This window comes from Nansenia antarctica, assembly GCF_963989245.1.
Source record: "Nansenia antarctica genome assembly, chromosome: 2".
Taxonomy (NCBI): Eukaryota; Metazoa; Chordata; class Actinopteri; order Argentiniformes; family Microstomatidae; genus Nansenia; species Nansenia antarctica.
In genome coordinates, this window is record NC_137675.1 from 89,685,302 (window position 1) to 89,707,593 (window position 22,292).

Consider the following 22,292-nt stretch of genomic DNA (forward strand, 5'->3'; position numbering starts at 1 on the left):
TGTGAAATATTAAAACCAATAACATTCTGAATGATTTATCATTCTGTACTCTTTCTCTCCTTTCTTTCATGTATTTTCTTTTCTTTTTCTCAATTAGTAGTCTCATAATCTCGCTACAGTTTGAGCGAGACTGTAACTGTCATTGTTTGAATGAATGAATGAATGGTCTTTATTTGTCATTGATATAGTACAGGTACCAAACAACGAAAATTGGGAGGGGGGGCTCCCCTGGTGCTAGGAAACTAGGTGCTAGGAACTGGTGCTATAACTGTGTTCATGTTATAATGTTTAGTGAACGAACAATTGTTGGGTGTTTGCCACAAATCGGAATTCTCTTGCCGTGAAATGTGTAGCCTACATCAAATAACATGATGTCGGCGATCTACTAGAACTGCGGGACGACTGCAATGTAGGCTACTATATCTGCCATATCATACCGTTTTATATTGAAAAATATGATGGTAAATAAATACATGTGGGACCGATGTATGATATGGCAGAGGTGTGGTGTGTATCAGTCTGTCTCGTTCCAGCGAGTCAACTCGTGTTGACTCAATAAGACATGCGCTCTGCGCTGCGGGCAGTGGGGGAGGGTTGATTGCTCTCTCAATGAACAAAGACATCGGGTTTCCCCCGCGGTGTGTTTCTGTTGCGTGTTCACGCTTCTTGCGTGACATCGCCATCCAGCGATTTTTGTGGGTCAGTACACACTCCCCCATTGTGAATAGTGGTCGTGTGATTCCACACCTCGTCGCGCTTTAGTAGGTAAAAAAACGTCGCGCCTCTAGTGTTAAAGTACTTTAATGTCCTTCATCATCACAACACACCAGGCTCGAGCAACACAGTCACATGACAGGTCACATGACACAGTCACCTGACACAGGTCTGTCCACGTACACACAGTGTCCTCCTAGGAAGTTAAGAACATGAAGATCTCTCCATCTTCTCTATCTTCTTCTCCTCCTCCTCCTCCTCCTCCTCCTCCTCCTCATAGTCCTCGTACTCTGCTAGCCACTCCCTCTCGTACCCGCCAAGTGTCAACAAACTAAATGTCCTAAATGTCCAACAGGACGTTGTCTCTGTACAGGAAGTCCTTCATACGATGACGGTCTGGATCTCCACTTCCTCCGCCGAAGTGATGACAAACTCCTCCCCTTCCTGCTCCCCCCCCTCCTCCCCCGCCACGCCCGTGGTGGTCACCATGGTGACCGTGCCGTCGGCCCCCTCCGTCAGCAGGGTTCCGTGGCTGATGGCCGAGGCCAGCGTCATGGCGACCTGCTCCGTCAGGCTCTCGGGCGTTGCTATAGTGATGGTGTCAGAGGCTCCGCCCCCTCCCGCCTCCTCCAACGTCACGTTCCGCACGATGATCTGGTGGCCGCCGCCCCCTCCTCCCACGCCGCCGCGCGATTGGCTGACGATCTGCTGCACCACCTTCATGATGTGGTCGCCCATCTGGGGGGGGGGGGGGGGGAGAAATTAGGGTTAGCAAGGCAAGGCACGGCAGGTTTATTAGTATAGCACATTTCATACAACAGGGCAATTCAAAGTGCTTTACATACAGCATTAAGAATACAGCAAGAGGAGCATGCGGCATCGTGACTGAAAGCTGCTGCACCGTGTTTTGTTTCTCAGCTGACCTTAGGGGCCTTGCTGGAATATAGGGTGGGAGGAGATCTGATATGTATTTTGGTCCAAGACCATTTTGTGATTTGTATGTAATTAGGAGGATTTTGAATTCAATTCTCTGAGAGACTGGTAGCCAATGCAGGGATCTCAGGATTGGTGTAATGTGTTCAAACTTCTTTGTTTTTGTTAGGACCCTAGCAGCGGCGTTTTGGATGAGCTGTAGCTTACGAACAGCTCCTTTAGATAGGCCTGTTAGTAGACCAGCTCCTTTAGATAGGCCTGTTAGTAGACCAGCTCCTTTAGATAGACCTGTTAGTAGACCATTACAATAATCAAGTCTACTCGAAACAATTGCATGGATGAGTTTTTCATGGTCTTGTTTGGACATGAAACCTTTCATTCTTGTTATGTTTTTCAGGTGATAGTAGGCTGATTTAGTTATCGAGTTCATGTGGCTGTTGAAGTTTAGATCGGAGTCTAGAATTACACCAAGATTTCTCACCTGTTTTTTTGTTTGAAGAGAGAGAATCAAGTTTTGCACTGACTTTCGATCTTTTGTCAGGTGCACCGAATACAATTATCTCTGTTTTGTCCTTGTTTAGTTGGAGGACGTTTTGTGTCGTCCAGGCGTTTATTTGTTCAATGTAATTACAGAGATTGTCGATGCGACTATAGTCGTTAGGTAAGAGGGCTATGTAGATTTGAGTGTCATCCGCATAGTTGTGGTAGGCAATGTTGTTCTTTTTTATGTTGTGTCCCAATGGAAGCATGTAGAGATTCAATAGGAGGGGGCCAAGGATTGATCCTTGGGGAACCTCACATGTCATTTTAATTTGGTCGGCCACAAACTTGCCATAATAGCTTAGGCATAGTAGGCAAGGCAAGTTTATTTGTATAGCACATTTCATACAACAGGGGCAATTCAAAGTGCTTTACATACATTATTTAAAAATACAGCAAGAGGAGCATAGGAAGAAAATTTAAATTACAATGAATAAAAGCAAATATAAGAAGTAAATAGATAAAACATTTAATAAGACAAGAGTAATAAAAGAGACATTGATATAAGTGTTTGTGTTTAATCATAGCTGCTGCAAAACATGAAGGTTTTTAGCTTAGATTAAAATATTTTAAGGGTTTGGCCTGTTTGATTTCTTCAGGAAGTTTGTTCCAGTAGCATGCAGCAGTGAGACTGAAAGCTGCTGCACTGTGTTTTGTTTTCACTCTTGGAATGATTAGCTGATTAGTCTCAGCTGACCTTAGGCACCTTGAGGGAATATAGGGTGGGAGGAGTAGCTTCTGTCCTGTAGGTAGGATCTAAACCAGTTTAGGGCAGTGCCCGAAAGTCCTACCCAGGTTTTGAGTCTATCTATTAGAATGTCTATCTATTAGAATGTCTATCTATTCAGAATGTCTATCTATTCAGAATGTCTATCTATTAGAATGTCTATCTATTAGAATGTCTATCTATTCAGAATGTCTATCTATTAGAATGTCTATCTATTAGAATGTATATCTATTCAGAATGTCTATCTATTAGAATGTCTATCTATTAGAATGTCTATCTATTCAGAATGTCTATCTATTAGAATGTCTATCTATTCAGAATGTCTATCTATTCAGAATGTCTATCTATTCAGAATGTCTATCTATTCAGAATGTCTATCTATTCAGAATGTCTATCTATTAGAATGTCTATCTATTCAGAATGTCTATATTAGAATGTCTATCTATTAGAATGTCTATCTATTAGAACGTCGTGTTCCACCGAATCAATGAATGAATGATATTTATTGTCATTGTAACAGGTACAACACAATGTAAATGCAAGCCCTAGGTGCTAACAGTCAAACACAGTCCTAAGATAATAAAACACAAGATAGCTAATGGCTACTTTCAAAGCCAGCGCCAAGGTCTAGTAGTACTAAAACTGAGCGCGTGTGTGTGTGAACGTGTGAGTGTGTGTGTGTGAGTGAGTTAGTGTGTGAGAGAGTGTGTGTGTGTGAGAGAGTGTGTGTGTGTGTGTGTGTGTGTTAGTGTGTGTGTATGTGTGTGTGTGTGTGAGTGTGTTAGTGTGTGTGTGTGTGTGTGTGTGTGTGTGAGTGTGTGAGTGTGTGAGAGAGAGTGTGTGTGTGTGTGTGTGTGTGTGTGTGTGTGTGAGTTTGTGTGTGAGTGTGTGTGTGTGTGTGTGTGTGTGTGTGTGTGTGTGTGTGTGTGTGTGTGTGTGAGAGAGACAGGCCTCACCTGGTTCTGACCGTCTTGGATGAGCGTGACCTGCTGCCCCTGAACATCCTCCTCTGCTTGAGTCTAGAGGGGGGGGGGGGAGAGAGGGAGGGAGGGGGGTGGGAGAGAGGGAGGGAGGGAGGGGGGAGGGAGAGAGGGAGGGAGGGAGGGGGGGAGGGAGAGAGGGAGGGAGGGAGAGAGGGAGGGAGAGAGGGAGGGAGGGAGGGAGGGAGAGAGGGAGGGAAGGAGGGAGGGAGAGAGGGAGGGAGGGGGGGAGGGGGGGAGGGAGGGGGGGGGAGGGAGGGAGGGGGGGAGGGAGGAAGGGGGGGGGAGGGAGGGAGGGGGGGGGAGGGAGGGAGGGAAGGAGGGAGGGAGGGAGGGGGGGGGAGGGAAGGAGGGAGGGAGAGAGGGAGGGAGAGAGGGAGGGAAGGAGGGAGGGAGAGAGGGAGGGAGGGGGGGAGGGAGGAGGGAGAGAGGGAGGGAGGGGGGGAGGGAGGGGGGGGAGGGAGGGAGGGGGGGGGAGGGAGGGAGGGAGGGAGGGGGAGGGAAGGAGGGAGGGAGGGAGGGGGGGGGAGGGAAGGAGGGAGGGAGAGAGGGAGGGAGGGAGAGAGGGAGGGAGGGAGGGAGGGAGGGGGGGAGGGAGGGAGGGAGAGAGGGAGGGAGGGGGGGAGGGAGAGAGGGAGGGAGGGAGGGAGAGAGGGAGGGAGGGGAGGAGGAAGGGAGGGAGGGAGGAAAATAAATGTAAAAATTGCACAGGGTTCACATACTTTCAAGCAGCACTGTACGTGCACGTGAGTGTACGTGTAAGTGTGTGTGTGTTTGTTTGTTTATTAGGATCCCCATTAGCTAGTCTTCCTGGGGTCCGACAGACAAAACCATATGTGTGTATTATTGTTCAATATTATATACATACAGATAATTGTCAACATTGCATACATAAATACATCATAATAACAAAAGAAAGGAATACATTTTTTTTTTTTTATATAAATAAATGAAATACAACAGATCAACAAATGAGATAAATCATCTACTGTTCATTGTATTAAGTTGCTCTTTTCTTGTTTTCTTGAAAGAAAAGTACTGTGGTTTCTTACATTCCTGAAGAAGATCATGCCAGATTTTTCCAAAACATTTGTGGCATTGAGCGGTGGAGAGCAGATGTAGCAGCTTTGAGTTTCCTCAGATCTTTCTGAGCAGTAGATGACCAGATGACTGGACAGAACTCAAGGTGACAAAACTAAAGCTTGAATCACTTGGTTCAGAGTGTTTGAAGTTACGGCAATGCTCTTACCCATTTTAGTTGTAATATGATCAATATGTTCAGTCCATGTAAGTTTAGCATCCAGCACAATGCCAAGTAGCTTGGTCTTTTTCACTTGTTCTACGGGCTTTCCACCAAGTGATCATAGTTGAGGCTTAGTGACCAGCATGTCTAGACCCAAACACCAGACATTTAGTTGTAGAGATATTCAGCGCTAGTTTGTTGTTACTAACCCACTCAGCCACTGCTCTGAGTTCAGTGCTCAGTGCCTCAGTTAGCTGTTGATATGTTAATGCTGCTCTGTACTTAGTGGAATCATCAGCATACATAACTACTCTTGTTTTATCTAAGGTCGTGTTCTCACATGAAAGTCTGAATCGAGACCCGGAGCAAGTGGATGAGTTCGCAACATTGTTGCATAAATTATTTCTCTGATTTGCGTTCTCACAGCCCTTCATGTAAACGAAGTAACATACGCAATCGAAGCAACAGACGTGGTAGTTGATTGGTCAGACTTCGAATGCGCGTTCTTCTCACAGCTACAAACGACGCAGAGCAAAGCAAATTGTATCCTAAACTCCGTTTCCAAGTGAAGCAAATGTTCTAGTGAGAACACACCCTGATACTGATGGGAGACCATTTGTAAATATAGAATAGAGGAGAGGTCCTATATTGTGTGTATATATATATGTGTGTGTGTGTGTGTGTGTATGTGTGTATATATATGTGTGTGTGTGTGTGTGTGTGTGTGTCTGTGTGTCTGTGTCTGTGTGTGTGTGTGTGTGTGTCTGTGTCTGTGTGTGTGTGTGTGTGTGTGTGTGTGTGTGTGTATGTGTGTGTGTGTGTGTGTGTGTGTGTATGCGAGTGTGTGTATGTGTGTGTGTGTGTATGTGTGTGTGTGTGTGTGTCTCACCCCTATGATGTACTCCTGGGTCTCCGCCACCACAGAGGAGAACTCCACCAGCACGGCGTGGGGGTCCTGGGGGTCCTGGGGGTCGTCAGGGAGGAGGGCCTGCGTTGCCAGGGCGACCGCTGACGCCTGGTCCTCTGACATCATCACCTGGTCCCCCGCCCCCCCCTCCTCCTTCTGCCCCATGAAGCAGCCCCCTGCCACACACACACACACACACACACACACACACACACACACACACACATTACAGGTGGGACAAACCGATTCACCTACAATGGGCTCAGTAGACTTTCATTTCATTTCATTTCAAACCTTTATTTAAAACTCGCTAGGCACTGAGGTCACCCTCATTTACAGTGACGTCGAGTGTACAATAGAATAGTGAGCAAGACAGGATTAAAGGAAAAAAAGAAAAAACTAAAAACAATTGCAATTATTAGAATACAGTTTTTGCACCAGGAGTTTAAAGGTAGAGGCAGAGGGGAGGACCTCCAACCGGAGTTTGCTGCAGAGTGTTCCATGTATTAGGGGCATCAATAAAAAAGGCTGTTTTACCCAGGTCTGAACGCGCATACGGAACCCGAAAAGAAAGCCAACTATTAGATCTGGTCACATAAGTACCAAGACTCCAGTCCAATAAAGATGAGATATAAGGAGGAAGCTTGCCACAGATGGCCTTGAAAACGAACAAGTTCCAGTGGTAACTGCGCCTCAGAGAAAGAGAGGGCCAGCCAACCTTGTCATAAAGTATGCAGTGGTGAGTGTCATAACTGTCCCCGGTAATAAACCTTAGAGCTGAGTGATAAACTGAGTCCAATTGTTTCAATGTACCGTATTTTCCGGACTATAAGTCGCACCCGAGTATAAGTCGCAGCAGGCCAAAAATGGGCCACGAAGAGGAAAAAACCACATATAAGTCGCACTGGACTATAAGTCGCATGGTTCAAGGGAACGGGCTTGGCGGAATCAGCGGGGAAATGGCTATTCTATCGCGTATGAAGCGCTACCGGAAGTAGCAAAATGCTACTCGCGGGTACAACATTGCAACGTTAAACAGCCTCTGGAAGGAATAAATGACTTTAATATCGTTTCTAACGTCCATAACATTGTGTATAAGGTCCATAACATCATGTTTAATGTCCACATTGTCGTGTTTAATGTCCACATTGTCGAGTATAATGGCTATTCTATCGCGTATGAAGCGCTACCGGAAGTAGCAAAATGCTACTCGCGGGTACAACATTGCAACGTTAAACAGCCTCTGGAAGGAATAAATGACTTTAATATCGTTTCTAACGTCCATAACATTGTGTATAAGGTTCATAACATCATGTTTAATGTCCACATTGTCGTGTTTAATGTCCACATTGTCGAGTATAATGGCTATTCTATCGCGTATGAAGCGCTACCGGAAGTAGCAAAATGCTACTCGCGGGTACAACATTGCAACGTTAAACAGCCTCTGGAAGGAATAAATGACTTTAATATCGTTTCTAACGTCCATAACATTGTGTATAAGGTCCATAACATCATGTTTAATGTCCACATTGTCGTGTTTAATGTCCACATTGTCAAGTATAATGGCTATTCTATCGTGTATGAGGCGCTAGCGGATTTACTCCTTGGTTAATGTCAGTCAGAGATTACCGTATGTCAGTTCATGTCAGTCAGAGATTATGAATTATTGATATATAAGTCGCACCTGACTATAAGTCGCAGGACCAGCCAAAGTATGAAAAAAACCGCGACTTATAGTCCGGAAAATACGGTAGATGAAGCTGCATGCCTATAGATAACATCACCGTAATCTAATACGGACAGGAATACCGCCTCGACAACTCTCTTCCTACAAAGCAAGGGGAAGCTAGACCGATTACGGTAAAGAAAGCCCACCTTTTGCCGAAGTTTGGACTTGAGACGTGACTTTATGGAACTTTTCAACAGACTTGACAAGCTTAGGATTGAGACATTCCAGGGTATATACAGGAATCTTGAGGTTAATTTCAACGCCTTTCTAAGACTTTTTAAAGACTGTGTCAATATTTTTCCAGACCTCACCGCCACTTCGAGCTGTAACCGTTTACATCAGTGACACCTTTAACAGATTTAGTTTGCAACAGACTAGACCACTATCATACAACACAATTTCCGGTTCATCTTTGTTTTTTAATAAAACTAATAAATTCACAAACTTTTACTAAAAGTTTTTAGGACTCAAACTCTTTGGACAGAGTCTAATTCAGAAAAATACCTACAAATTCAAGACCTCATAAAATCGTGATAAGACTTTTTAATACTTATTAAGGGTCTTGATTTTCCCAAAATTCTACTTTTAATACTTTTCAAGACACCGCAGATACCCTGCATTCATCTGTGGACCGCTGCCCACTGTTGACAGAGGTAACCTTGAGTTCATGGGCTCCTAAGCCTGAACACCTGTCTCTCTGGTGCGTGCAAACTTAAAGGGCTGAGGTTTATTGACCACTGGAACATTCTGGAGGCAGAGAGACCTATTCAAGAGAGACGGCCTGCACTTAAACAGATCAGGAGAATACCCTAACCCTAATCCTAACCCTATACCATCTAATGAGCAACATCCTCTTCAACCTCACACATTCTCCTCCCCCTTCCTGCTGACCTTTGGCCCGGAGGTGGCCCCCCCCACACACACACACACACCCCACAACCCCCCTCACACACACACCCACCCCCACCCCGCCACCCCCACACACACACCACCCCCCAACTCCCCCCCCGCCACACACACACACCCCCCACAACCCCCCTCACACACACACCCACCCACAACCCCCCTCAGACACACACCACCCCCACCCCCCTCACACACACACCACCCCCCAACTCCCCCCCGCCACACACACACACACACACACCCCTCACACACACCACCCCCCAACCTTCTACCCCCCAACCCCCCCCCCCACCCCACACACACAAATATACCCCCCCACAACCCCCCTCACACACACACCCCCCACAACCCCCCCCTCACACACACCCCCCCCCACACACAAACACACCCCCCCCACAACCCCCCTCACACCCACCCCCACCCCCCTCACACACACACACACACCATCCCCCAACTCCCCCCCCGCCACACACACACACACACACCCCCCTGACACACACACACACCCCACCCCCCAACCCCCCCCACCCCACACACACACACCCCAACTCCCCCCCCTGCCACACACACACACACACACACCCCTCACACACACACACACCACCCCCCAACCCCCCCCACCCCCCCCCACACACACACACACACACACCCTTTGGCCCGTACCTTTGGCCCGCAGGTGGCGGTTGAGTGTCCCGTGCTCGGCGAAGCCCCGCCCACACCTGAGGCATTTGAAGGGCTTCTCCCCGGTGTGGTGGCGGGTGTGCCTGACCAGGGAGCCCTTCTCCCTGAACCCCCGGCCGCAGAACTGGCACACGTACGGCTTCTCCTGGGCGTGGGTCCTCTGGTGCACCTGCAAGGCATTCTGGGAGGAGGAGAGGAGGAAAGGAGAAAAAGGCATTAAGGGTGTTGTTCATTAATCTGTATCTGTATGTCTTCAGCCTCACCTGGTTAAACTACCCAACCCACCATCATCACCAGTAACCCACCATCATCACCAGTAACCCACCATCATCACCAGTAACCCTCCATCATCACCATCATCATCATCATCATCACCAGTAACCCTCCATCATCACCAGTAACCCTCCATCATCACCAGTAACCCTCCATCATCACCATCATCATCATCATCATCACCAGTAACCCTCCATCATCACCAGTAACCCTCCATCATCACCAGTAACCTTCCATCATCACCAGTAACCCTCCATCATCACCATCATCATCATCATCATCATCATCACCATCATCATCACCATCATCATCATCACCAGTAACCATCATCATCACCAGTAACCATCATCATCACCATCATCATCATCACCATCATCACCATCATCATCATCACCATCATCATCATCATCATCATCACCATCATCATCATCATCATCATCACCATCATCATCATCATCACCAGTAACCATCATCATCACCATCATCATCATCACCAGTAACCATCATCATCACCAGTAACCCTCCATCATCACCAGTAACCATCATCATCACCATCATCACCATCATCATCATCACCATCATCATCATCACCAGTAACCATCATCATCACCAGTAACCCTCCATCATCACCAGTAACCATCATCATCACCAGTAACCATCATCATCACCAGTAACCATCATCATCACTATCATCATCATCATCATCATCACCAGTAACCAACCAGTAATTATTTAGTCATTTAAAGGCAATATTTAAAAGATGGGTTTTTAGTCTTGACTTGAACATAAGTGCTGAGGTTGCATCCCTAATGTAAACTGGCAGTGAGACACAATCTGGAGCATAAAATGAGAATGCAGCCTCACCAAATCTCTTCTTTTGTACATGTGGTACACAGAGAAAACCAGCGTCAGAAGACCTGAGAGCTCTATTGGGCTGATATGCTAGCAGGAGACCTGAGAGCTCTATTGGGCTGATATGCTAGCAGGAGACCTGAGAGCTCTATTGGGCTGATATGCTAGCAGAAGACCTGAGAGCTCTATTGGGCTGATATGCTAGCAAAAGACCTGAGAGCTCTATTGGGCTGATATGCTAGCAAAAGACATGAGAGGTCTATTGGGCTGATATGCTAGCAGAAGACTTGAGAGCTCTATTGGGCTGATATGCTAGCAGAAGACCTGAGAGCTCTATTCGGTTGTTACGTCTGACGTCAAACGTGACGTTTAGCAATTTCCGGGTCCAAACCAGAAATTCCCTGCACCAGAGTACCAGTGTACTAAAGCACCAGAGTACCAGTGTACTACAGCGGTAGAATGACAGTTCAATCGTTTTTTTTAGACTGGGATCTATTCATACAACAAGGGACACAGCAGCACTTTCACGTTTTTCCCATATTTGTCAGCGTCTTTGAGCCTCGGAAAAGCGCTATACAAATATAATGAATTATTATTATTACTGAGGCATTTCGAAGAGAGAGAGCGCCTCAGCCAACGTTGGACCCGGAAACAGGTCACGACTTAACAACACCCGAATTGGGCTGATATGCTAGCAGAAGGTATTCTGGTGCCACCTTGTGACCCACCATCATCATGATCAAAATCACCATCATTCTAGAGTGTTCTGGTTCAACATTTCTAGAGTGTTCTGGTTCAACCTTCTAGAGTGTTCTGGTTCAACCTTCTACAGTGTTCTGGTTTAACCTTCTACAGTGTTCTGGTTCAACCTTCTACAGTGTTCTGGTTCAACCTTCTACAGTGTTCTGGTTCAGCCTTCTAGAGTGTTCTGGTTCAACCTTCTACAGTGTTCTGGTTCAGCCTTCTAGAGTGTTCTGGTTCAACCTTCTACAGTGTTCTGGTTCAACCTTCTAGAGTGTTCTGGTTCAACCTTCTACAGTGTTCTGGTTCAACCTTCTACAGTGTTCTGGTTCAGCCTTCTAGAGTGTTCTGGTTCAGCCTTCTAGAGTGTTCTGGTTCAACCTTCTACAGTGTTCTGGTTCAGCCTTCTAGAGTGTTCTGGTTCAACCTTCTAGAGTGTTCTGGTTCAACCTTCTAGAGTGTTCTGGTTCAACCTTCTAGAGTGTTCTGGTTCAACCTTCTACAGTGTTCTGGTTCAACCTTCTAGACTAGAGTGTCGGGCCAGTGTGTCTGGTCTGGTGACCCACCTTGGTCTTGTAGCCCTTGTCACAGCTGTCACACTGGAAGGGCCGTTCGTCGGAGTGAGCGCGCATGTGCTCGCGCACGTGTCCGATGGTCTTGTACAGCTTGCCGCACTCTCCGCACTTGTACCTGCGCTCGCTCAGGTGCACCTCCATGTGCTTCTTCAGCAGGTAGCCCGTCAGGAAGTCCTTCTGACACATCACACACCTGAAGGGCTTGTAGCCTGCATGGGGGGGGGTCAAATAGACCCCAGTTAGACCCCAGGGTTAGGCAGGGTTTAGGCAGGGTTAGGCAGCATTAGGGTCAGGGTCAGGGTTAGGCAGGGTCATGGTCAGGGTTAGGCAGGGTCATGGTCAGGGTTAGGCAGGGTCATGGTCAGGGTTAGGCAGGGTCATGGTCAGGGTTAGGCAGGGTCATGGTCAGGGTTAGGCAGGGTCATGGTCAGGGTCAGGGTTAGGGTCATGGTCAGGGTCAGGGTTAGGCAGGGTCAGGGTTAGGGTCATGGTCAGGGTCAGGGTCATGGTCAGGGTCAGGGTCAGGGTTAGGGTTAGGGTCATGGTCAGGGTTAGACAGGGTCAGGGTTAGGGTCATGGTCAGGGTCAGGGTTAGGCAGGGTCAGGGTTAGGGTCATGGTCAGGGTCAGGGTTAGGCAGGGTCAGGGTTAGGCAGGGTCAGGCAGGGTCATGGTCAGGGTCAGGGTTAGGCAGGGTCATGGTCAGGGTCAGGGTCAGGGTTAGGGTCATGGTCAGGGTCAGGGTCATGGTCAGGGTCAGGGTCAGGGTTAGGGTTAGGGTCATGGTCAGGGTTAGACAGGGTCAGGGTTAGGGTCATGGTCAGGGTCAGGGTTAGGCAGGGTCAGGGTTAGGGTCATGGTCAGGGTCAGGGTTAGGCAGGGTCAGGGTTAGGCAGGGTCAGGCAGGGTCATGGTCAGGGTCAGGGTTAGGCAGGGTCATGGTCAGGGTTAGGCAGGGTCATGGTCAGGGTTAGGCAGGGTCAGGGTTAGGCAGGGTCATGGGTCAGGGGTCAGACTCACCCAGGTGACCTTTGACATGGAAGCGAAGGTAGTTGAGCTTCTTGAAGCTGCGTGTGCAGTGAGGACACTGGTGCATCCTGGGAGCTGCCTCCTGGCTGTCACACACATCCTACACACACACACACACACACACACAGTAGAAAGTACATAATGTATACTAGTACCCACATCTAGCAAACATCTTCATTACAAAAAAACACACGAAAAAACAACACACTGAACCGCAGAGGACACTGTGTCTGAACACGCAAACACCAGGAACTAGAATATTCAGATTACTGCTCATCTGTATGAATGAATATGCTAATCTGTATGAATGAATATGCTAATCTGTATGAATGAATATGCTAATCTGTATTAATCTCCTGTTAAAAGGGATGAGTCTATATTTAGTGAGCTAATCACCGGAGTCTGGGTTCATTTCCTTCCTTACACCCAAACACAGATATTAATATTCATATGAGAAGCTAAACTGAGGTGAACCTCTCCTGTCAGTCACGCTGCTGGTTCACCACCCTGCTCTGTCCTGACACACGCTGCTGGTTCACCACCCTGCTCTGTCCTGACACACGCTGCTGGTTCACCACCCTGCTCTGTCCTGACACACGCTGCTGGTTCACCACCCTGCTCTGTCCTGACACACGCTGCTGGTCCACCACCCTGCTCTGTCCTGACACACGCTGCTGGTTCACCTCCCTGCTCTGTCCTGACACACGCTGCTGGTTCACCACCCTGCTCTGTCCTGACACACGCTGCTGGTTCACCACCCTGCTCTGTCCTGACACACGCTGCTGGTTCACCACCCTGCTCTGTCCTGACACACGCTGCTGGTCCACCACCCTGCTCTGTCCTGACACACGCTGCTGGTTCACCACCCTGCTCTGTCCTGACACACGCTGCTGGTCCACCACCCTGCTCTGTCCTGACACACACTGCTGGTTCACCTCCCTGCTCTGTCCTGACACACGCTGCTGGTTCACCACCCTGCTCTGTCCTGACACACGCTGCTGGTTCACCACCCTGCTCTGTCCTGACACACGCTGCTGGTTCACCACCCTGCTCTGTCCTGACACACGCTGCTGGTTCACCACCCTGCTCTGTCCTGACACACGCTGCTGGTTCACCACCCTGCTCTGTCCTGACACACGCTGCTGGTTCACCACCCTGCTCTGTCCTGACACACGCTGCTGGTTCACCACCCTGCTCTGTCCTGACACACGCTGCTGGTTCACCACCCTGCTCTGTCCTGACACACGCTGCTGGTTCACCACCCTGCTCTGTCCTGACACACGCTGCTGGTTCACCACCCTGCTCTGTCCTGACACACGCTGCTGGTTCACCACCCTGCTCTGTCCTGACACACGCTGCTGGTTCACCACCCTGCTCTGTCCTGACACACGCTGCTGGTTCACCACCCTGCTCTGTCCTGACACACGCTGCTGGTTCACCACCCTGCTCTGTCCTGACACACGCTGCTGGTTCACCACCCTGCTCTGTCCTGACACACGCTGCTGGTTCACCACCCTGCTCTGTCCTGACACACGCTGGGGGGAGGGGCTTCCTGCTGGGGGAGGGGCTTCCTGCTGGGGGAGGGGCTTAGTCACTCCCTATCTCTCTATCTCCACTCTCTATCTTCCGCCATAACCCTCCTCCCCCCTCCCCACCCTAACCCCCCCCCCTCACTCACCACAGCCTCCCCCCTCCTCCCCCCCACCCTAACCCCCCCCCCCCTCACTCACCACAGCCTCCCCCCTCCTCCCCCCCACCCTAACCCCCCCCCTCACTCACTCACCACAGCCTCCCCCTCCTCCCCTAACCCCCCCCCCCCTCACTCACCACAGCCTCCTCCGCCTCGGCCTCCATCTCCACACACTCCTCCATCACCTGGATCTCCTGCTGGGGGGAGGGGCTTAGTCACTCCCTATCTCTCTATCTCCACTCTCTATCTCTCTACAGTATATCTCAAAAGTGAGTACACCCTTTAGATTTTTGCAAATATTCAGTTATATCCTTTCAGGGGATAACATTATCCTACTGAAACTTTGATATAACTTAAAGTAGTCAGTGTGCTGCTTGAATAACAGTATAGATTTATTGTCCTTTGAAAATTACTCAGTACACAGCTGTTAATGTCTAAACAGCTGGCAACAAAAGTGAGTACACCCCATAGTGAACATGTCCTAATTGTGCCCAATGATGTTGTTTTCCCGCCCTGGTGTCATGTGACTCGTTAGTGTTACAAGGATTCAGGTGTAAATGATAAATAGGGTTGTTAAATTTGGTGTTTTGGGCACAATTCTCTCTGAATGCTGGACAACATGGCACCTCATAGCAAGGAACTCTCTGAGCGGCTGAAAAAAAGGATTATTGCGCTTCACAAAGATGGCCTTGGCTATAAGAAGATTGCCAACACCCTGAACATGAGTTGCAGCACAGTGGCTAAGATCATACAGCGGTTTTCCAGGACAGGTTCCACTCGGAACAGGCCTCACCAGGGTCGACCAAAGAAGTTGAGTCCACGTGCTCAGCGTCATATCCAGAGGTTGGTTTCCAAAAATAGACGTGCGAGTGCTTCCAGCATTGCTGCAGAGGTTGCAGAAGTGGGATGTCAGCCTGTCAGTGCCCAGACCATACGCCGCACACTGCATCAAATCGGTTTGTATGGCCGTCGCCCCAGACAGAAGCCTCTTCTGAAACCGATGCATAAGAAAGCCCACAAACAGTTTGCTGAAGACAATGAATCCAAGAACATGAGTTACTGGAACCATGTCCTGTGGTCTGATGAGACCAAAATAAACCTGTTTGGGTCAGATGGTGTCCGGCGTGTGTGGCGGCACCCTGGTGAGGAGTACCAAGACAAATGTGTTTTGCCTACAGTCAAGCATGGTGGTGGCAGCATCATGGTCTGGGGCTGCATGAGTGTGCTGCCGGCACTGGGGAGCTGCATTTCATTGAGGGACACATGAATTCCAATATATACTGTGACATCCTGCAGCAGAGCATGATCCCCTCTCTTCGGAAACTGGGCCGTTTTTTAGGGCAGTTTTCCAACATGATAATGACCCTAAACACACCTCCAAGATGACAACGGCCTTGCTGAAGAAGCTGAAGGTTAAGGTGATGGACTGGCCAAGTATGTCTCCAGACCTAAACCCAATTGAGCACATGTGGGGCATCCTCAAGAGGAAGGTGGAGGAGTGCAAGGTGTCCAACATCCGTGGGCTCCGTGATGTCGTCATGGAGGAGTGGAAGAAGATTCCAGAAGCAACCTGTGCAGCTCTGGTGAATTCCATGCCCAGGAGGGTTAAAGCAGTGCTAGATAACAATGGTGGTCACACAAAATATTGACACTTTGGGCACAATTTAGACATGTTCACTATGGGGTGTACTCACTTTTGTTGCCAGCTGTTTAGACATTAACAGCTGTGTACTGAGTAATTTTCAATGGACAATAAATCTATACTGTTATTCAAGCAGCACACTGACTACTTTAAGTTATATCAAAGTTTCATTAAGATAGTGTTATCCCCTGAAAGGATATGACAGAATATTTGCAAAAATCTAAAGGGTGTACTCACTTTTGAGATATACTGTATCTTCACTCTCTATCTTCTCTCTCTCTATCTCTCTATCTTCCGCCATAACCCTCCTCCCCCACACCCTCTCACTCACCACAGCCTCCCCCCTCCTCCCCCCCACCCTAACCCCCCCCCCTCCCTCACTCCCCACAGCCTCCCCCCCTCACTCCCCACAGCCTCCCCCCTCCCCACCCCCCCTCACTCACCACAGCCTCCTCCGCCTCGGCCTCCATCTCCACACACTCCTCCATCACCTGGATCTCCGTCACCCTGCAGCCCTCCGCATCCGTCACCTGGTACACCTCCTCCTCCTTAGGCTCCTCCCCCTCCTCCTCCTCCTCCTGCTCCTCCTCCTGCTCCTGCTCCTCCTGCTCCTCCTCCTGCACCTCCTCCACCACCGCCACCGTCTCCAGGGCAACGGTCTCCAGGGCCACTGTCTCCAGGGTGATGCCAGAGTTGATGATGGCCTGGCAGATCAGGTTGTCTACCTCCCCCCTCCCCCCTCCCCCCTGGGACTCCCCCCCACCCTCTAACACCACCTGGGAGAGAGGGGGGGGAGGGGAGGGGTAGGAGAGGGGTAGGGGAGGAGGGGAGGAGGAGGGTCAGGAGTAACAACAGACACACAGTATGAAGAAGAGATACACACACACACACACACACACACACCTGCTGGTCCTGTCCCTCCAGGTGGAAGGTGACCTCGTGGATGACCTCCTGCGCCTCCTCCACCACGCTGACCACCGCAGCCTGCGCCTCCTCCACCTCCTGCTGCTCAGCCAATGAGGAGGCCTCGGCCTCGGAGTCCACGCCTACAACAACAACAACAACAACAACATCACACCTCAGAGTCACTCCTACAACAACAACAACAACATCACACCTCAGAGTCACTCTTACGACAACAACAACAACAACAACATCACACCTCAGAGTCACTCCTACGACAACAACAACAACACACCTCAGAGTCACTCCTACAACAACAACAACAACAACATCACACCTCAGAGTCACTCCTACAACAACAACAACAACATCACACCTCAGAGTCACTCCTACAACAACAACAACAACAACATCACACCTCAGAGTCACTCCTACAACAACAACAACAACAACATCACACCTCAGAGTCACTCCTACAACAACAACAACATCAACAACATCACACCTCAGAGTCACTCTTACAACAACAACAACAACAACAACATCACACCTCAGAGTCACTCCTACAACAACAACAACAACAACATCACACCTCAGAGTCACTCCTACAACAACAACAACAACAACAACATCACACCTCAGAGTCACTCCTACAACAACAACAACAACAACATCACACCTCAGAGTCACTCCTACAACAACAACAACAACATCACACCTCAGAGTCACTCCTACAACAACAACAACAACATCACACCTCAGAGTCACTCCTACAACAACAACAACAACATCACACCTCAGAGTCACTCCTACAACAACAACATCACACCTCAGAGTCACTCCTACAACAACAACATCACACCTCAGAGTCACTCCTACAACAACAACAACAACATCACACCTCAGAGTCACTCCTACAACAACAACAACATCACACCTCAGAGTCACTCCTACAACAACAACAACATCACACCTCAGAGTCACTCCTACAACAACAACAACAACAACATCACACCTCAGAGTCACTCCTACAACAACAACAACAACAACATCACACCTCAGAGTCACTCCTACAACAACAACAACAACAACATCACACCTCAGAGTCACTCCTACAACAACAACAACATCACACCTCAGAGTCACTCCTACAACAACAACAACAACATCACACCTCAGAGTCACTCCTACAACAACAACAACAACATCACACCTCAGAGTCACTCCTACAACAACAACAACAACATCACACCTCAGAGTCACTCCTACAACAACAACAACAACATCACACCTCAGAGTCACTCCTACAACAACAACAACAACATCACACCTCAGAGTCACTCTTACAACAACAACAACATCACACCTCAGAGTCACTCCTACAACAACAACAACATCACACCTCAGAGTCACTCTTACAACAACAACAACAACATCACACCTCAGAGTCACTCCTACAACAACAACAACAACAACATCACACCTCAGAGTCACTCTTACAACAACAACAACAACAACATCACACCTCAGAGTCACTCCTACAACAACAACAACATCACACCTCAGAGTCACTCCTACAACAACAACAACATCACACCTCAGAGTCACTCTTACAACAACAACATCACACCTCAGAGTCACTCTTACAACAACAACAACATCACACCTCAGAGTCACTCTTACAACAACAACAACAACACACCTCAGAGTCACTCCTACAACAACAACAACAACATCACACCTCAGAGTCACTCTTACAACAACAACAACATCACACCTCAGAGTCACTCCTACAACAACAACAACATCACACCTCAGAGTCACTCTTACAACAACAACAACAACAACATCACACCTCAGAGTCACTCCTACAACAACAACAACAACAACATCACACCTCAGAGTCACTCTTACAACAACAACAACAACAACATCACACCTCAGAGTCACTCCTACAACAACAACATCACACCTCAGAGTCACTCTTACAACAACAACAACATCACACCTCAGAGTCACTCTTACAACAACAACAACAACAACACACCTCAGAGTCACTCCTACAACAACACACCTCCTGTTAACCCTTTATAGGGCACTCATTGAAATACTTTGAAATTCTACATTTCAACCCTAGAGTGTTATTGGGGGACATAAGACATTTTTACTTTAGTGACATTAAAAAAAATATATATAATAATCTTTGTCAAAATCAAGGTCAGTGAAGTTACCATATATGGTTCCTTGCCCGTTCGTGGTAAAAAAAATCCAAGAAGTGTATATATAAGAAATACAAGAAAAACACATATAAGGTGAAAGGAATATGTATTTTAGAGCATTAGAACATGAGTGTATCACATATACACCTTATACAAACACCTCAGAGCAGAGTGCAATGGTTACTATTCACAACCACAAACATATTACATAGTAGAAGTACATGAATATATACTTGTATGAATAGTGCAATGAAATTAGTGTGTGTGTGTGTATCACATACACCTTATACAATCACCTCAGCAGAGTGCAATGGTTACTATTCGCAACCACAAACATATTACATAGTAGAAGTGCTTCAACCAACAGTCAGATTTTACACAGGATGTTGTTTGAACCCTTTATACCACTGCATCCACTTGTTGATGGGTCTAATTAGTTGATGGGTCTTAATTATTCTAGTGCAGAAATGGCATAATAGCTAAAACAGCTGCATGGCAGTAATAGTGATACCAAATGTGACAGAGTTTGGTGAAAACATTAGAACATGAGAATATAACTCTCTTCTCTCTCTCTCCTCCCCCTTTCCCTTCACCCTAACCTTGTCACCTGACCCAGCTATCATTGGCTTAGCAAATAACCAAATGTATTATATACATTTCCCACACTGGGAGCATATTACAAAATAACAAATTACATGTTACTGTAATCTACTGTAATGCCGCTTTCTAGGCATGACCATCTCCCGGGACCTAAATTGGGAGCAGAACACCGAGGCCCTCACAAAGAAGGCCCAGAAGAGGATGTTCTTCCTCCGGCAGCTGAGGAAACTCAGGCTGCCGAGGTCCATGATGGTCCAGTTCTACACGGCCATCATAGAGTCCATCCTCACCCACTCCATCATCACCTGGTTCCCTGCTGCAACGACCAAGGACAAGGCCAAGTTGCAGCGGGTGCTACGTTCAGCAGAGAGGGTGATCGGCTGTCCCTTGCCCTCCCTCAACTCCCTGCATGACACCAGGGCTCTGAGGAGGGCAAGGAAGATCATGGCAGACCCCTTCCACCCCGGCCACGGCCTCCTCACCCTGCTTCCCTCTGGAAGAAGGTTGCGGCTGCCTAAGGCACTGAAGGCCCGCCACAGGCTCAGCTTCTACCCCTCAGCCGCCAGGCTGTTAAATGACTCTGGCTTCCCCCCCCCCCCCGCCCCCAAGTCTGCCCAGGACTGAACTGGACTCACTGTAAAAAAAACTCTGCACTGCACTTTACTTTATACCGCACTATCCAATGCACTGTTGTCTGTCCTGTGTTGTTGTTGTGGTGTCCTGTTTTTTGATATGTGAAAAAAGTATAAACGCACTTGCTGTGGTGACGAAGCAAATTCCTATATGTGTAATGCATAGTGGCAATAAACGTTATCTCAATCTCAATCTCAATCTCAATCTTGGCCCAGTAATCTTCCACAGCTGAGAGCTCAGCAATCCCCATATAAATGAGGATGGCCAGAAAGGTCATTATTTCATCCTCATTGGTGGTGAAGGTGGTGTTGATATCCTTTTGAGAGGTGTACAGGTTGGTTTGGTATGTGATATGCCTAATGACTTCAGGGCTAAAGTACCTCGTGAAGTATTGAAAAGGGGTTGCAATGTGGTCTGGGGGGTAGTGCTGGTATTCAGGCAGGGCTGCGTTGTCCAGGTCAACTTTGTGCCAGGTGGTTGGCCTGGCTGCTGACTTCCTGGGTTTGGTGGGCCTCTTGGCTTGTGGTGCTGGCTGCTCGTCATCATCGTCGTCATCGTCATCATTGTCCTCGACCTGGAACACCTCCACTGCAGGCTGCATGCGCTTCCTCTTGGCTCTTCCAAGGCCCGTGTCACTTGGGCCTGGAAGGTCATGGTTGTGGGTGGGCAGAACAAAGTCAGGGTCTGCCACATCTACATCTTCCTCCTCGTCCTCTTTATCACTGATGGCAGGGTGGGCTGGCACAACAACATTCTCCCTCCTCTTGCCATAAAACATTTTGGTAGAAATCCCCATGTGCTAAAAATTAAACAATAAAACATAAAACAACTGTTATAAGGTCATAAAACTGACAAAATAGATCAAATAGAATGTCATTCACTATTTATAGCATTACATTTTCTAGAAATTGGTTAAACTTCTCACTGAAACACTGTATAGTGTTTTACAAACCTTTGGCAACATTATAACATAATAATAATAACAATAATAATCCTAGTTATATTGCCTTATTTGTAAAGAAAAATGCGCTAGGTATGGCTTACTACTACCAGCCTCCGGCAAACGAGAATAGTGAATCCAATCCATAAATGATAAGTATTTAGTGTTCGTTAAACTGTTGTTTATTATATCGAGCGGGTACTTTAAAACTTTGAGTTGGTGTTATGAAAAAAACGAAAACTAGATATTGTTGACACAATAAGTTCCACTTTCACTTTTTGACCCCTTCGAGTGAGCGCGTTGTTTACAAGTTTACCACACGGACATTCTATGCTAACGCTAGGTGCTACATGGTTAGGGTGAATGACCAATAATAGTGCCTTATTTTTTCATGCCGTAATTTCACTAATTTCACTATGTCCTCCGCAAACAACACACGTCATAATTTAGCACAACTATTCAAACATAGAATGTGTGAGTTTTGTCAACTTACCATGGTTACTTTCGAAGTTTCACGTTATTAGTGAAGCGAACGGAGCCGAAATATCCATTTTTCCGACTTCAGAGAAAAGAGAAAGTTAGAGATGTCCCAGGCCTCTGCTGATTGGTCAAATGCCACGATGGCGCGAATGCTGACAAAGAGGGATCTTCGCTGATTGTCTGGGTGGAAACCATATGCTATTTGACCTCACTGTTACGCGAGTAGGACGCTATTTGTAGTGTGTGCGGAAGTTACCTAAAACGGTTATGCACACACACCTCCACTTCTTCAGAGTGTTTTATGTTCTACAGCTGGAGGTCATGTGGAGGTCATGTGGAGGTCACGTGGAGGTCAT

General features: G+C 47.9%; 1 protein-coding gene across 1 annotated transcript in view; it reads right to left on the minus strand.

Moving 5' to 3' along the window:
• Positions 1 to 1,095: 1,095 nt before the first annotated feature.
• The window catches only part of e4f1 (E4F transcription factor 1), a gene marked incomplete at its 3' end in the record, with an annotated part of 36,113 nt that continues 14,916 nt past the window's right edge, over positions 1,096 to 22,292 (minus strand). Inside the window, exons 7-15 of the mRNA XM_080523652.1 lie at positions 17,065 to 17,207; positions 16,785 to 16,883; positions 16,605 to 16,718; positions 12,821 to 12,929; positions 11,793 to 12,010; positions 9,343 to 9,541; positions 6,027 to 6,220; positions 3,871 to 3,933; positions 1,096 to 1,452 (exon numbers count right to left, since the gene is read on the minus strand). Of these exons, the coding sequence (XP_080379778.1) occupies positions 1,096 to 1,452; positions 3,871 to 3,933; positions 6,027 to 6,220; positions 9,343 to 9,541; positions 11,793 to 12,010; positions 12,821 to 12,929; positions 16,605 to 16,718; positions 16,785 to 16,883; positions 17,065 to 17,207 (1,496 nt within the window). The remainder of the gene's footprint in view (positions 1,453 to 3,870; positions 3,934 to 6,026; positions 6,221 to 9,342; positions 9,542 to 11,792; positions 12,011 to 12,820; positions 12,930 to 16,604; positions 16,719 to 16,784; positions 16,884 to 17,064; positions 17,208 to 22,292) is intronic.